This window comes from Mirounga leonina, unplaced genomic scaffold (assembly GCF_011800145.1).
Source record: "Mirounga leonina isolate KUSES-001 unplaced genomic scaffold, KU_Mleo_1.0 Mir_165, whole genome shotgun sequence".
Lineage (NCBI taxonomy): Eukaryota > Metazoa > Chordata > Mammalia > Carnivora > Phocidae > Mirounga > Mirounga leonina.
In genome coordinates, this window is record NW_023270415.1 from 46066781 (window position 1) to 46080131 (window position 13351).

Consider the following 13351-nt stretch of genomic DNA (forward strand, 5'->3'; position numbering starts at 1 on the left):
TCATCTCTTCTTCAGAATACATTGCCAGAGACAGCCAATAGCAGCCAACACACACTATTAATGTTTTGTTTCCAAACCTCATCTTCTGGAGGCACAATTGGATTAGGTTTATAATCTGCCTATAATCAGGTAATCCCAGACAACAGTCTTACTAAATGTCTGCTACTTCATAACATGAATTGCCACTTTAATATCTTTCAGTATCAATTCCTACTGCCTGACCATTAAGCCAAGGACTCCTATTTTAGGTTTTTGCTGGAACCCTACTTCTAGTACCAATATCTATATTAGTTAGGATAAGCTAAGTTACGCTGCCTCTCAGAATCCTAGCATTTCTTCTTGCTCATGCTTTGTGCCTAGGGAGCTCTGTTCTACATGGTCACTCAGGGATGCAGGTTGGTGGAGTCTCCATCACCTTCTGTCTGCCCCACTGTAAAAAGCCACCCCAAAACCTAGAGGCTTGAAAATGATTAACGTCTCATGAGTCTGAAGGTTTGTTTGGGTGATTTTTCTGCAGGATGAGCCTGGGATCACTCATGCAGCCACATTCGGTTGGAAGTTGGCAGAGGGAGGATTTCAGCTGGAGAGTCTGGGCATCTCTCTCACCATGTGGTCTTTCCTCTGTAGGGAGGCTAAACCAGACTCCCTCACATGGTTGGCAGGAGGGCAAACCCCAGGAAGCAAGCTTTATCAGGCTTCTTGCCTCGTGTTTGCTGATACTCCATCAGCTGATGGCAGTCACAGCCAAGCTCTGGATCAGCAGAAGGGACTAAGCAAGGGCCTGGAAGCTGGGTGTGCAGGTCCTTGCCTGTATAACACTCTGCCACAACCAGCTAGACCAGGAGTCAGCCAGTTTTTTCTTCAAAAAGTTTCTTCTTTTTCTTCAGTAAGCATTTTAGGCTTTAGAGACAATATGTAAATAAGTGAGCATAGCTATTATCCCCATAAAACTTAATTTACAATTAACAGGCCGTGGATTGGATTTGTCCTGCCACTGATCTAGAACATAAAGCCTGTATTCGGCCTCTGCAGCAGGAGAAGAAGACTAGCTCTTTTATGCTTTGGCTCAGAAGTAACACTTGTCAATTCTGTCTTTAGCTCTTTGACCAGAACTTAGTCACGTGGCCATACCTAAACCACAAGGGGGTGAGGAGTATACTCCTGTTCTGTGCCTGGAAGGAGATAGGTATGGGGGGACACTAGAAGTCTCTACCTCAGGAACCATGTTGAGATGATATCCATTCAGATCTTGATTGCATACCAGGTACTGGTTATAAGTACTGAAGAAAATGAACACAAAACCATTGCCCTCATGAGTTATACAGAGATCATGATGATTAATATATGAAGAGGGAGAAGCAAGTTACTCATCTCTGCCCTGGAACTATTAGTTACTATTACCTCATCATTTGTGTACTTGGCTTTTTCACCAGCTAAGCTGAGAGCAGTTTGAGGGTATGATTAGATCTTTTTGGTCCCTGGGGCACCTGGGTGGCTCAGTCGGTTAAGCATCTGACTCTTGATTTCTGCTCAGGTCACGATCTCAGGGTCGTGTGATGATCTCGGGGTCATGAGATCAAGCCCCGCATCAGGCTCCCTACTCAGCAGGGGGTCTGCTTCTCTCTCCCTCTTTGTCTGCTCCCCCCCCTTGTGTGCTCTCTCTCTCCCCCCAAAATAAATAAATAAATCTTAAAAAAAAAAAAAAAAAAGGATCTTCCCCATCCCTAATACAGTGCCTTGCTTTTTGTAGGTGCACTTTAAGTATCAAATAACTGGTTGAATGACTAAATGACCAAACCGTCAAAACAAAATAAGGATTAACTTTAAAACTTCTGTGGGAACCTAGGTGCAGGTGCCTAATTTCTCTGGCAGTTAGATACCTAACTCCCTAATCCCTAGAGCTGCCACTGTACAAAATGCTTGGCATTGTGAGCTGTTTCTGTACCTGTGAAAAGAGATATGAACTAAAAGTCCATGTTTCTTCCATTCTAGTGGTGAGTGAAAGGAACACCCAGCAAAATTTTTCTCCATAGTCCAGATTTTTGACGAGAAGTAGTACCTTGAAGATTTAGGTCCACTTGCTTGTTTCAGAGTCCCTTGGGCAGTTAACAAAAAACATCAGCTTGACCTATCTTTACTATCTTAGAAGGAACTAGTATCCTTTCTCATTTCATAATGCCTAAGGATGACTTTGAGTTTGAACACAGCAATAAATATTTCCCTTTTTGATCCTCTCCCTCCCTCCTTTGAGGGTTGATAGTTCTCTCCTAAAACCCTGGGACATGCACTGAAGTTACAGTCACTGAGAGAGGGAAATACAGATGGGAGGGAGCACAGGGCCTTAGAAAGGTTTGTGCCAAATGAATAATCCCACATCTATAAGCCTAGTAAAAAAAAAAGCAGTTGACTTGGGGCGCCTGGGTGGCTCAGTCAGTACTCTTGATTTCTGCTCAGTTCATGATCTCGGGGCCATGGGATGGAGCCCCATGCCGAGCCCCACTTCAGGCTCCACACTCAGCAGGGAGTCTGCGTCTGTCCCTGTCCCTCTGCCCTTCCCCCTCTCACATCATGCATTCTCTCTCTCTCTCAGATAATCTTTTTTAAAAAAGCAGTTGACTTACTTTGTATATCATACAAAATAATAAATGTGAATGTTTCTGAAATAATACCTGTTTTGTTTTAGATTCATGAGCTGAGCCATTCCAGATTTTGTCCTAGTCAAGTTCAATTTTTTTTTTTAAGATTTAATTTATTTATTCATGAGAGACAGAGAGAGAGAGAGAGAGAGGCAGAGGGAGAAGCAGGCTCCCAAGGAGCAGGGAGCCCAGTGTGGGGCTCGATCCCAGGACCCTGGGATCATGACCTGAGCCTAAGGCAGACGCTTAACCGACTGAGCCACCCAGGCGCCCCAAGTTCAGTTTTTACCTTAGAACAGATAAGGCAAATTCAGGATACAGGGTCTTTAGAAACATATTTTTGCAAAACAATCCATTTGGGAAACACGTCCATAGAGAACAGACTCCACTCCTGCCATCAAACTGACGAGCTAGTCATTGGGTCAGGTGTATAAACAGGTAGCTGTGCTGCAAACACTACAGATTTGTGACCAAACAGAAATATGGTTAAAGTACTTTAGGGACGTCAGAGTAAGTATCAAGCTGAGCAAAGGAATAAGAAACCTAGAGAGTACCTTCATGGAGAAAGGTATCCTTAAGGAGTATGGGCAAAGGTACACAGGATCTGGAAAGGACCCGTGTGGGGAGGGGCGCAGGGGTGCCGAGTGGCAGACAAGGGCCTAAGCTAAAGCAGTGGCCGTGGGACAGAAGAGAAGGCACTAGGGGAGGGGCCTGCGGAGGGGGAGCATCTGCGGGCCACCACACTGCAGGAGCTGAGCGGGAGATGTGATGGCCAGCCGCACGGCCCAGGGTGCTGCACGCAGTCAGGATTTCTTTTTTTTTTTTTTTTTAAAGATTTTATTTATTTATTTGACAGAGAAAGACACAGTGAGAGAGGGAACACAAGCAGGGGGAGTGGGAGAGGGAGAAGCAGACTCCCTGCCGAGCAGGGAGCCCGATGCGGGACTCGATCCAGGGACTCCAGGGTCATGACCTGAGCCGAAGGCAGTCGCTTAACCAACTGAGCCACCCAGGCGCCCTCCCGCAGTCAGGATTTCTGAAGGAGGCGCCCTCATGCACGAAAGAAGCCCAGTGACATTGAAGTCACGTCCCAGTTTGAGCCTGTGACTCTCTTCCTGCGGTTCTGTGTACTCTCTCTCCGGTTCCTCCGCATACGGTCAGAATTAGAGTACATTCATTCCCTGTCAGGCAGGCACCGAGCTCTGTTCCTTCATCCAGGAATTTTCAGCCTTCTTTTATTGACTGTCCTAGCAATAATAAAGGGCCCAGACTTGGACTGAACTGATACTGCAAGTTATCAAAATCCACATTCCCAAACACAGGAGGTTCTTGCCCCTACTCTCAGGTAGTGCTGGCTGTGAACATGATGTTCCTGGAGTTGTTTTTCAAACAGTTCTGTTCTGCTTTCAGATATTTATCCATTTAAGCAACCTATTTAATGCTAAAAGGACATCTGTTACTGCTGGCCTGGCACCTGGCTTCTGAGGTGGAAGTTTTCTGGGGCTTAGTCCACCTTCCCGTGGAAGAAAAATTCATTTTGACTCCAGGCAAATGAAGTTATCTGACATTATTGTTACAAGTTATGTGAGGGACTGAGGGGCCTTGAGAGGATTATGGCATGGTAGGTTTTCTGGTATGTTTCTGTGTCCCCAGGATAGAAGGGCATCCTCATGGTAGTAAGTCAACACTCAAGAGTCTGAAAGTTTTTTGCATGTTGCATTTCAAGTCCTGAGTTTCAGGGGATTATTTTCCACAGAGATTCATATGCACACATAAAGCCAGCCCATGGCTGGGCTCCAGCCCACACAGAGCTATTTGCCAATTCCAAAGAAGCAGAGAATGAAGACACTCATGCCCTGTCATCCATCATTGTTTTTTGCTCTGAACCTTACAGCTGGATATTGAAAAATCTGGATTTGATCTTTCTTTTTTGTTTTTTTTTTTTTTTTTCAAGTCAGCTGAATAGCCTACACACATAGATATAAAGAAATATAACCAGCAAGTGTTTGTGGCATCGAATCAGAACTTAAGACATTTGAAGGCAACCATTTCAGTAGTGTTTCTTACTTCTTTTTAATCAGATTTTGAATATTCTTCTCACAGGTTGTGTTCCTGACTGGCTTTGGCTATGTATATGTGGACATTGTCCTCCAGTGTGGCACGGTCTTCGTCACTGTGGCCCCAGAAGGAAAAGTGGGACCTAGTTTAACCGCTACCAATAGGTAGGAATAATTGTTATCCCAGTGACAGTATGGTAAGCTTTCCCTTTATAAAGTCATAAACCTGCTATTTATCATTCTTTATCATCTCTATATACACATTATAGCCTTTGGTGAATTATTATGTAATCCATAAGGATATGGTTATTAGCATTAAATCATACCTATAAAAAGTAGCAATATATTATCTTCTTTGGTACCCCTTCCGGTGGTAAGTTTAACAAACAGATTTACAAACTAAGACATGCATCTTAGAATTTTATATTAGTTAGACACTGGGGAGGGTATGTGCTCTGGGTAAGCGCTGTGAATTGTGCAAGACTGTTGAATCTCAGATCTGTACCTCTGAAACAAATAATGCAATATATGTTAAGAAAAAAAAAGAAGATAGCAGGAGGGGAAGAATGAAGGGGGGGAATCGGAAGGGTAGACGAACCATGAGAGACGATGGACTCTGAAAAACAAACTGAGGGTTCTAGAGGGGAGGGGGGTGGGAGGATGGGTTAGCCTGGTGGTGGGTATTGAGGAGGGCACGTTCTGCATGGAGCACTGGGTGTTATGCACAAACAATGAATCAGGGAACACTACATCTAAAACTAATGATGTAATGTATGGGGATTAACATAACAATAAAAAATAAATCCAGAAAAAAAAAGAATTATATATTAGCATTAGCATGAAATGCAAATTAATACTTCTGTATCCAGTTGACAACCTAGTAATTAGTAATCTGACTTAGCAATTAGAGCTGCATCAAAAATAAACTCACCTCTTATTTAGAGTGTTGCCATCAGGTCTTACACTCATGAACCAAAGAGTTAATATGCATAATTTAAAGGAACTCCTGTAATCCAGTAGGAATAGTATGAAGCTAGCCCCTCTTTCTAAAAGAAGAGGCACATGCATGACCAGGAAATTCTAGGAAGAGAAAATATAAGTAATCAAAGAAATGCAAATTTAAGTAAGCTATTACCAAAGTAATGATGTGCCATCATATACAGTTCAAGTGGAAGTGTAAACTGTTGCCACTTTCTGGAAAGCACTTGAGCAACATGTATTAAGAGCTTTAAAATCCCTTTGGCCTGGGGGTGCCTGGGTGGCTCAGTCAGTTAGGTGTCCGACTCTTGATCTCAGCTCAGGTCTTAATCTCAGGGTCGTGAATTTAAGCCCCGCGTTTGGCTCCATGCTGGGCTGACTCCACACTAGGCGTGGAGCCTACTTAAGAAAAAAAATCCCTTTGGCTTGGAAACTCCACTTTTATTTTCTTTTTTAAGATTTTATTTACTTATTCGAGAGAGCGCATGAGTGCATGCGTGCGTGCATGAGCCTGGGGGAGGGGCAGAGGCAGAGGGAGAAGCAGACTCCCCGCTGAGCAGAGACCCTGACATGGGGGCTTGATCCCAGGACCCTGAGCCGAAGGCAGACGCTCAGCCGACTGAGCCACCCAGGCGCCCCTTGGAAACTCCACTTTTAAGAATTCTCAGAGTTTAAGGGTCAAAGCAGTGGTGAGAGAAGTGGGCTAAGACAGAGATTTATCATATTGCCACTTAGAGTGGCAAAATATTTCGAGCACAAATGCCCAGCAGTAGGGGAACAGATGGTACATAAATGGTATATCCACAGAAAAAAGGTTTACAGGCTTTCAGTGGAATAGAAAAATGCATGTGATAAATCTAAGATAAAGCAAACAGAATATAAAATTGAATATACAAATATGACCAGTCCTGTATCATACACACACAAACACCCACACACACACATAAATACTTCTCTGCTCACACATGCTCACACACATATGCACAGAAAACATTCCTAGAACTAAAACTCAAAAGAAGGAACCAAATTTTTAATAGATGCAGGGGTTATAAGTGATTATCTAATAATTTTCTGCATTTTAATTTTCTATAAGAAGAATTTAGTTTAGCATCAGAAGTTTATTATTAAAATTTTATTTAAAATGTAAAATAATAATACCAACTTCCATACATTTGTATAAGCCCTTTTCTAAAAAAGTTCCTTGCTTTTCACATATGGTTAAGAAATTATTAATTTCGACCTGCCAAATTATTATTAATTTGAACTTACAATGTTTCAGACAAGGTTGGGTAGAATGTTTTCTTTGCCCAAGAGTGTTTGTAAAAAATCAACAGCATAACAAAATTGGAGACTTAATATAAAATTATATAACACAAACTTTCAAGCCTATACAACAATTTCAGAAATATTTGTCTAGGGCATTAATAGTGCATTATTAATCATAGTAGCAACAACTTATACATTCAGTGGTAGAAGTAGGAAAGGGACAGATATTTACTAATATTCCCTCAATTCATTTATTCAAATATTTTTTAAGTGCTTACTGGATTCCAGGTGCTATCCTAGGGATGGGGATACAACGGTGACCAAAAAGACCAAAATCCCTTCTTTTGAGAAAATGATCACGTTTTCATAGATGTAGAATGGAACACAGAGAATAAACATAATAAAAAAGGAAAATTTATGGTACAGTAGAAGGTTGGCTTTTTGCAGGGATAGAAACAGCTGGGTAGAAAGACCAGGAATGCCAGGCCACAGGGACAGAGAGAGTAATTTTTAAAAACCAGTATAGGTAAGCCTCACCACGAAGTGATATTTGAGCAAAGACTCAAAAGCTGCGAGGGAGTTAATAATGTGGCTATCTGGTGGGAAAGCTTCCTGACAGAGGGCACAGCCGGTTCAAAGGTCTGAAGTAGCGTGCCTGGCACGTTGGAGGAGCAGGGAAGAGGCCAGTGTGGGCCAGACAGAGTGGGCGAAAGTGAAAGTCGTAGCACCTGAGGTCGGAGAGGTGAGGGCTAGAAGAGCGGGACTTGGGTAGGGCTTAGCTTTGATTCTGAACGAAGTGGGGAAATCACTGGATCACTTCACTTGAGTGAAGAAGTGACATGATCTGACCTAAATTTTTAGGAACTCACTGGCTGCCTCACTGAAGTAGACCACAGAGAAGCAAGGGTGGAAGCAGGGAGACTAGTGAAGAGATTGTTACAGTTATTCACACTAGAGATGCCAGTGGCCTAGACTGTGGTGGGATCAGTGGAAGTGGGAGGAAATGGTCAGATTCTGGATGTGCTTTCTAAGAAAAAGCCAATGGGATTTCCCTGAGGCACTGGGTAAGGGTTGAAAATAGGAGTATCAAGGAGGACTCCCAAATGTGTGTTCTAACAAGGGATGGGATGTGGTTGCCATTAACTGAGATAGGAGGGGCACCTGGGTGGCTCAGTCGGTTAAGCGTCTGCCTTAGGCTCAGGTCATGATCTCAGGGTCCTGGGATCGAGTCCCACATCGGGCTCCCTGCTCAGTGGGGAGTCTGCTTCTCCCTCTCCCTCTGCTGCTGACCCCACTTGTGCTCACTCGCTCTCTCTCAAGTAAATAAATAAAATCTTAAAAAAAAAAAAAAAACTGAGCTAGGAGAGACCATATGTAGCTCGGGGTGGGGGGTAAGATCTGGAGTTTGATGACAGACATGACAAGTTGAGACGACTAGTGAGTCTGGAGAGGCGTTTAGATACCGGAGGCTGCAGTCGGGTAGCTCTGAGCTGATGACGTGACTGGGAGTCCTCAGCACAGAGACAGCATATCAGGCCATGGGACTGGATGAGGTCTGCAAGGGCTGAGCCTTGGGCACCTGAATCTGTAGGGGTCAGGGAGAAGGGGAGGAGGTCACACGGCGACTGAGGATGGGGGACCACAAGTAGAAGAGCCAAGAGAAGACAGATAGAAGGAATGTTTCCAGACAGGGGGAGTTATCGACAAGGTGAAATACCATTGTAGGTCAAGTGAGCCACAGACCAAAAGGCCGTCAGTGAAAGGCTAAGTGACAAGGAAGTCACTTGGTGAGAGTCGCTCTGGTGGACTGTGGGGACGGAAGCTGCTTGGAGCAAGGGGAAGAGGGAATGGAAGGCAGCCCGCAGACAGTGCGTGTAGAAGTTTTTATGGGGGGAGCAGAAAACTGAGGAGTAGCCAGAGGGCTACTAGCCCCAGGCCTCAGCCCCTGGGCCTATAAGAAATCCAGTGGTAGGCCGTTAGTAATGAAGAAAAAGACGAGGATGGAGGAGAGGGAGGCTGGAGTGATGCCCTGGAGCAGGGGAGGGCTGGAAGATTTCCTGCACCATGGAGGGCTTGGCCCGAGGCAGGAGCGCAGCAGGTCAGCTCTGGAAATGGTGGGGGAGCAGAGCCCACGGCCGAGACATGGCTAGATGGGCCGGGGTCCTGGGGATGAATGTAAGTTTTCTTGTTTGCTTTACTTCAAGGTAAGGAGTTTTGGTTATTTGATTTTACCTTTCTGCCCTGAGATGATCGTGATAGAGAATTAGTGCACAAACACTAGAATTTTGGAGTAAAAATCTGGTGTTGAGAACGGAAGCACATACAGAACATGACAAGAACTTGTAATAGTCCCATAGGGAACATTTCCCAATGCTGTTGTGGGAATGTGACCGTTTCTGTCCAGACACCATGAACTGAAAGTTGAATTCTTATTTGTTTTTTATGAGAATCTGATGGAATATCAGGAGGTGTGTAATAAGGCACTGTTGGGGACGGGGGAAGGAAGGAAGGAGGGAAGGGAGGGAGGGAACAAAGGAGAGAAGAAAAGGAAAGAAAGCAAACGAAGAGCAGAGGGACACTGATGTTCTTCTCCCTTTCTCTTCCAGAACTCTGGAGAAGATTGTGACCCTGAAAGTGTTCATTACTCAGTTGAGCCTGGTGGTGTTTGATGACCTCACCCACCACAAAGTGTCGTCTGAGCTCCTGAGACTCACACTGGACAGTGTCTTTCTGCACGTGGCCCCCGTGGCCGGTGGCCTGCCCGGGGAAGAGGCTGCTGCAGCCCCCCTCCAGCTTCACTGTGTGGAGGTCTACTGTGGGGACCTGCAGGTGGACAACCAGCTGTACAACAAGTCCAACTTCCACTTTGCCGTCCTGGTCTGCCAGGGGGAGAAAACAGACCCCGTGCGGTGTTGCAAAATGCAGAGCCTCCTTGTATCCGGCAGAGAGCTGGAGGAATACAAGGAGAACTGCTTTATCAAACTCGGCCTCACCCTCACTGCCGGCAAGAGCGGCTTCTTCGAGGATATGAACGAGTTCCGCTTTGAAGTGAAACCCGCGCGGCTGTACGTGGAAGATACGTTCGTTTACTACATCAAAACGCTGTTCGAGACCTACCTTCCCGACGGCTGCCTGGCCGCGCAGCCCGCGGGAGCCGCGGGGGGCTCGCAGGGGCTGCCCGCGCAGGTCAGCCAGCACGCCAGGGCCCTGGTGCATCCCGTGAAGTTGCGGAAGCTGGTGATCCAGCCCGTGAGTCTCCTCGTCAGCATCCACGCCTCCCTCAAGCTGTACATAGCGTCCGACCACACGCCGCTGTCCTTCTCGGTGTTTGAACGCGGCCCCGTCTTCACCACGGCCAGGCAGCTGGTCCAAGCCCTGGCCATGCACTATGCGGCGGGCGCGCTCTTCAGAGCGGGTGAGTGCACACGCTGAGGGCCGGGCGGGCTAGAGCCTGGGCCGGGAGGAACTGCCTGGGGGCTGCTCATCAGCCTCAAGACCTAGGGGAGCAAATGGCGGCAGGGGAGGAGCGGGCTTTGCGGTTAGCGCTGCATTGACCCCCGCACTCTGCCACTGCGGGTAAGTCCTTGAACCTCCCGAGTCTCCGTTTCCTCGTGGGTAAAATGGGTTTTAGGATCTCTGAGAGGATCAGATAAAAGCGCCTGGCGCTTAGTAAACACTCAAGCAAATAGGAGCTTTGGTATTTGCTGTTATGGACCGTAGAATGTTAATTCCACGTAGCAGACGCTTTCTCGCAGCTTTCTGCAGGTACAAGGGTGTTAGCATGAAGTGCAGTCAGGAAAACTAGCCCCGGGCCTCAGCCCCCGGGGCCTAAAAGAAATCCAGTGGTAGCTCGTTAGCTTCCTTCATTACAGTCCATGAATAGCTGTAGGTGAGAAATTCAGAGGATCTGTGTGCTCGTAAGATGCATAAAGAGCCTTCTACCTATCCAGCGTGGCCTGGCCTGTCTAGACAGCAAAAAGAAAGTGGTTGGAGTCTCAGCTTCTCCAAAGCCCTGAGATAGAAGAGTCTGCAGGGGGTGGTTTGAATATGTGGACAGCAGGTCCGATGGTGAGTACTGTACGAATGGTGGAGTGGAGTGCAGGGAACGGAGTGGTCTCAGAATATTCTATGGTAACGGGCATCGAAACACACGTTCCTCGCCTAAATTCACTCCAACACGGTTTCAGTGTGATTATCCAGCCCCTTATGTGCCCATGAATTCAAGCAACAAACACCAACCAGAGTTGGTCTTGTGGGTTCTTTCTAGCAGAGAACGTGACAGTCTTCCTTTCCGAGGGTAACACAGGGAAGAACATTTATACCGTTGTACTTGGTGAAAGCATTCCCATACAAGCTAACATTGTAGCAGTAAATGACCCCTGTTGTTGCCAAACTGTGAGATGACATTCTCTCCATAATGAAATTCATAGAGTTAATGAGGTTACCCAGAAGTCTTAACTGAAAATGACAAGATCAGGGGAGGGCCCTGCTGGGACTATTGTTTTGATAGCTTGCACAACGATGAAGAAAATATTTCTCTCTTGCTAAGAAATCATTTAAAAATAAGCAGTTAACATTTCAATTTTAATAGATGGGTATATTTATAAACAATTCCAGAAACTTAACCTTTCAGGAAGTTTTTGCTTTTAACATGAGAAGCAGGCACATAAGTTCCTGGGCTCCGATCTGGGGCCTGGGAAGGACTAAGCCTCCCGCCAGGCCACCACATAAATGCTGAGGTGTGGGGGGCACCCATGTAGGTAATGAGCTGGCAGAGAAACTCCCAACTGTGGCCCCAAGGAGCCATGTCCCTGCAGCCTGTGTGCTAAAAACGCTCTCTCTGTTTTGTTTTTTGTTCTTAATGGGCTTTCACAAGAACATTCTGTTTGGATTTTTTGTAATCCACCTAAAAATCCTCTAAGCTGTTGTCCCAACCTCATTATACGCTGGGACAAGAAATTCTATTATAGAGGGCCAAGTTTTTAGAGCCTGTTGGGAATTTTGTCACTAAAAGCCTACAGACAAAATGGGAAGATGGTAGGAGGTTACGGACGCCCCAGTAGAAGAGCATTCAAGAGAATGTACTAGCACTCTTGTAGAGGAAGGGGGAGGGTTGGCCTGGGGATGAGCAAGTTGCATCTGTGTTGCACGTGGGGCAGGATTCACCCATTGAACTTGACTAGAAGGTTCCTGCCCGGGATGGTCGAAATACCCTGACCTCATTTCTAGGGAAGTTTGTGGATTCACCTTGAAAAGGTTTTAAAAATAAACAGTAATGAGAAATGAGTAGCCTTATTCGAAGGAAAGCATGTGGGCTTTCTAATTTCCTGGGGCCCCTCTACACCCAAGTCTCAATTTGATGGGAAGTCAGACAGACACTCTTTTTCAACAAAATTTCCAAACAAATAAGCAAAAGATGTATTTGCTTTTGAAGGAAAATAAAGAAGGCGTGCCCTCGGATACTTACTGCCCTTTTCTGGCTAGCTCAGATGCCGCTGAGAAGTAGCTCGGGTGCATACATAGCCCTCCCGTCATGCAGTGCTCCTGGTCCAGGAGACCGCACCCCGCCTTCCAGTGGCCGGGAGGGGGGGGGCAGATGGTGAGGCTGGGCGGTGTCCCTTCATGCTGGGCCCCGCTACACTAGTCTGTGTAGATGGGCTTTGCTCGGCAATAGCTCCCTCTCCTTTGCTTATCTGTGTGTAAAATCTGTGGAGAGAAGGAGAATTAAGATGTTTCTAAACCAATTTGCTGCCTGCAGGCAGAGCCTTATAACTATTCCAGGCCAAAGGGAATCTGCTGTTTCTTTACCTACAGAGAGAGCCCTCCAAGGAACCATATTCCACAGCCTTCCATGCTACCCTGCCTCCTCGCTGCAGCCTGGGCTCACAGAGGGTGGGTGGGCGGGGTGGGAGACCCAGCCCCCACGTCTAAGCAGCGGGAGATGGTGAACAGTTGAGCCACACTTGCCCCCTCGTCCTGCCTGGAAGTAGAAGTGGAGACGGGTTAACACCATGTCAAATTCGCCTCAGTCCCCCTGCCTGCTATCCCTGACCCCAGGGGGAGGCCCAGTCATTAGCCCCTCTGAATTCATGTAAATTAGGGAGGTAAGAGTACTTGCACAGTTGCTGGGTGCATTAAATAAGCTGAAGGTCTTGTACCCAGAAGCTGGCCCTTTATAGTCCTGGTCTCTGGCAGTGACTCCCTAGTGTTACCCTCGTGCTGTTCCAGGCAAGAGGAGTGGGGTCCAAATTTAAGACTGTCCCCCCTCTATGGGGCTCGGCCTAGAAATGGGCTGGGCTCTGCCTTGCTTCTTGCACCCACATCTTCCTGAGCCTCTGGGATCAGTGACTTGACTGAGAGTCTGCCCCAGGTTTGTCCTCCACGAATCTGCTGCTGAGGCAGGATTGGCTCCCC

At 46.4% G+C, this 13351-nt stretch overlaps 1 protein-coding gene across 2 annotated transcripts in view; it reads left to right on the plus strand.

Annotated features, from left to right (window-relative positions):
- The window catches only part of VPS13B (vacuolar protein sorting 13 homolog B), a 767339-nt gene that overhangs the window by 735755 nt on the left and 18233 nt on the right, over positions 1-13351 (plus strand). For both annotated transcript variants that reach the window (XM_035011614.1, XM_035011613.1), the window contains 2 exons: positions 4740-4858; positions 9544-10352. In XM_035011614.1, the coding sequence (XP_034867505.1) occupies positions 4740-4858; positions 9544-10352 (928 nt within the window). The remainder of the gene's footprint in view (positions 1-4739; positions 4859-9543; positions 10353-13351) is intronic.